Raw genomic sequence first — 2,282 nt, forward strand, 5'->3', positions numbered from 1 at the left:
GACACCCTCAACTTCATTGGCATAAGAAAATGCAGCTACATCATAACAGTCATCATCTTTCTTAATTTGTAAAAGTTGGGATCAATTTCAACTACCTTTGTCCATACCCTTAATGTGCCTTCACTGTAACCCCACTCATTTTACAGCTTCTTAATGCAAACCATAATAAAGTTGTCAATGTGAATGTCAGTAACATGTGTCGTTACCCCTCCCCTGTATATCATAACCCCATCACTCATGCTCACAAATTCCCCTCCATGATGGAAAACAACACTGATTAAATGCATATTCTGAAATTTTTAAAGGGAATGAAAAATTTGTTAATCCCTAAAATGATGACAAATTCTGCATCGTCTTCTTACTCTGGCTTGACTATGTCGTCTTGCTTGACCGTACCGTCTTCTTTGACTAGCTCGTATTCTCCGTCTTGCTTTTCTGCGGCACCTTCTTCGTCTTCTCAGATATCTTCGCCATTGTCACCTTGCTTTTTTCAGAAGTGTTTGCCCTAATTTTTTTCAGGGGGGGTAAAATGAGAACAGTAAAACAATGACTTATTGTTTACGGTGATTTCCGGTAAACAACCGCTAGTCCTCCAAACTATAATAAATATGATTTGGTTACTCGCAGGATCGACTAGATTGATCCTAGGACACATAGTCAATTAGATTGTTATCAATATTCTTTAGAACCATGTTCATGATTCGTTGTCTTCGACAAATGTTATTCGATTGAAAACATACACTTTTAGTGATGACTTGATTATATGTGATTATGACTTTAAAATGTAAACAACGCAGATAACGTAACATGCAATTCTGTTAAAAAGAATCTTAAAACATAAAACTGTTAAAGATCTTGAAAGTAAATAACATGAAAGTAAATAACATGAAAGTAAATAACATGAAAGTAAATAACATGAAAGTAAATAACATGAAAGTAAATAACATGAAAGTAAATAACATGAAAGTAAAGATACAGTAATGTAAATGACAAGAAGTAAGTAGAATGCAAGAATTTAAAGATATTCGAAAACGAAAAGCAATAAAAGATAATACTCATGTATTAAGATGGTGGTGTCATACGTACATTTTCTCAGCGAACTCGTTCTCGTTAACGCTTGATACTTGAGTAAATATGTGAGTGATTTGTACAAAATGAACACACGGAATTCTATCATAAAAACTCCTATTTATACTAGTTTCGACCATAACGGCCCTATGCTAATCCGCTGCCACGTTTCTCATAAGAACTTCCAGCGATGACATCTGTGAATAAGCAGTTACGCAACTATCTTCGAATTTCAAATCTTCCCGCCTGAGTCCATCTTCGACGCGTGGCAGTATGTTAATAACACTTACTAACAAACACGCTAAATAATAATACTTAAGCAAATTCATAAATTTTGTCTAAGTCTTCGAGGATATGTCCTTCCAATAGCTTTCAGTAGCCATCATCTTCATAAAAAACTTAGACATTTTTTACTATCGAAACATGGCCATCAGTAGCCATTTTATATTTCTCAGAGATGGTCATCAGTAACCACCTTGCCTTCGATCATACACTCCTTCGAAGCACATATATTTGTTCAACGAAATCTTCAGCTAACAAATTGCCCCCAATAAATGCCTGTTTCGAAGATCAACAGAAATAGGCGTTTTTTGCCATCATAAGATTTCGTCTCTTATTAAATTTTTGATAGTTCCAAGACTACTGACTAAACGTCATAATCATTGATAATCTCTGTTTCCGAAACGTCTTGTCATTCTCAAAATGTCTTCTCATAACTTGCATTCCCACGTCCTTGACCTTACTTCCTGATTATTACTCCTATATACTAGGAGTAAAGCTGAATCTTTCGACCGCCATTGGATTAAATCATCATTCGCCACGTGTCCTTTGGGTTTTACCCAAAAGATTTAAAAAGGATTCCCGTTAAACCTTTAAATACTTTGGACTTGCACTCTTTTTATAACTTCTCATTCCTATTTCTCCGTCTTCTTCATCAAACAAAGGAACCAACATCTTCAAACTTTTCAAATCTGAATTTCTCAAAACTCGTCCGATGGCTTCATCTTCTAATGTTCTTCAACCTGCTCTAAAGCTCCAATCCACCACACGGTCTGGTGAACACGAACACATTCCAAACCCTAACATTGAAGAAGTTCGCGCTATCTACGCTTCCCAGGTAATCATACCCTTTGAACTTTCTGGAAAATCTTTTGCTTTTATGGGTCCATTGCCGGGTGAAGATAACCAAACCCTAAGTAAGTTCTTCCCTGCTT

At 35.9% G+C, this 2,282-nt stretch overlaps 1 protein-coding gene across 1 annotated transcript in view; it reads left to right on the top strand.

The window, feature by feature from the left end:
• The first annotated feature begins 335 nt into the window (after positions 1-335).
• LOC131649947 (GDSL esterase/lipase EXL3-like) overlaps positions 336-2,282 on the top strand; it is a 12,997-nt gene continuing 11,050 nt past the window's right edge. The window contains exon 1 of the mRNA XM_058919690.1: positions 336-498. Within this exon, the coding sequence (XP_058775673.1) occupies positions 336-498 (163 nt within the window). The remainder of the gene's footprint in view (positions 499-2,282) is intronic.

The sequence above is a fragment of the Vicia villosa genome, linkage group LG2 (assembly GCF_029867415.1).
Source record: "Vicia villosa cultivar HV-30 ecotype Madison, WI linkage group LG2, Vvil1.0, whole genome shotgun sequence".
Classification (NCBI taxonomy): Eukaryota; Viridiplantae; Streptophyta; class Magnoliopsida; order Fabales; family Fabaceae; genus Vicia; species Vicia villosa.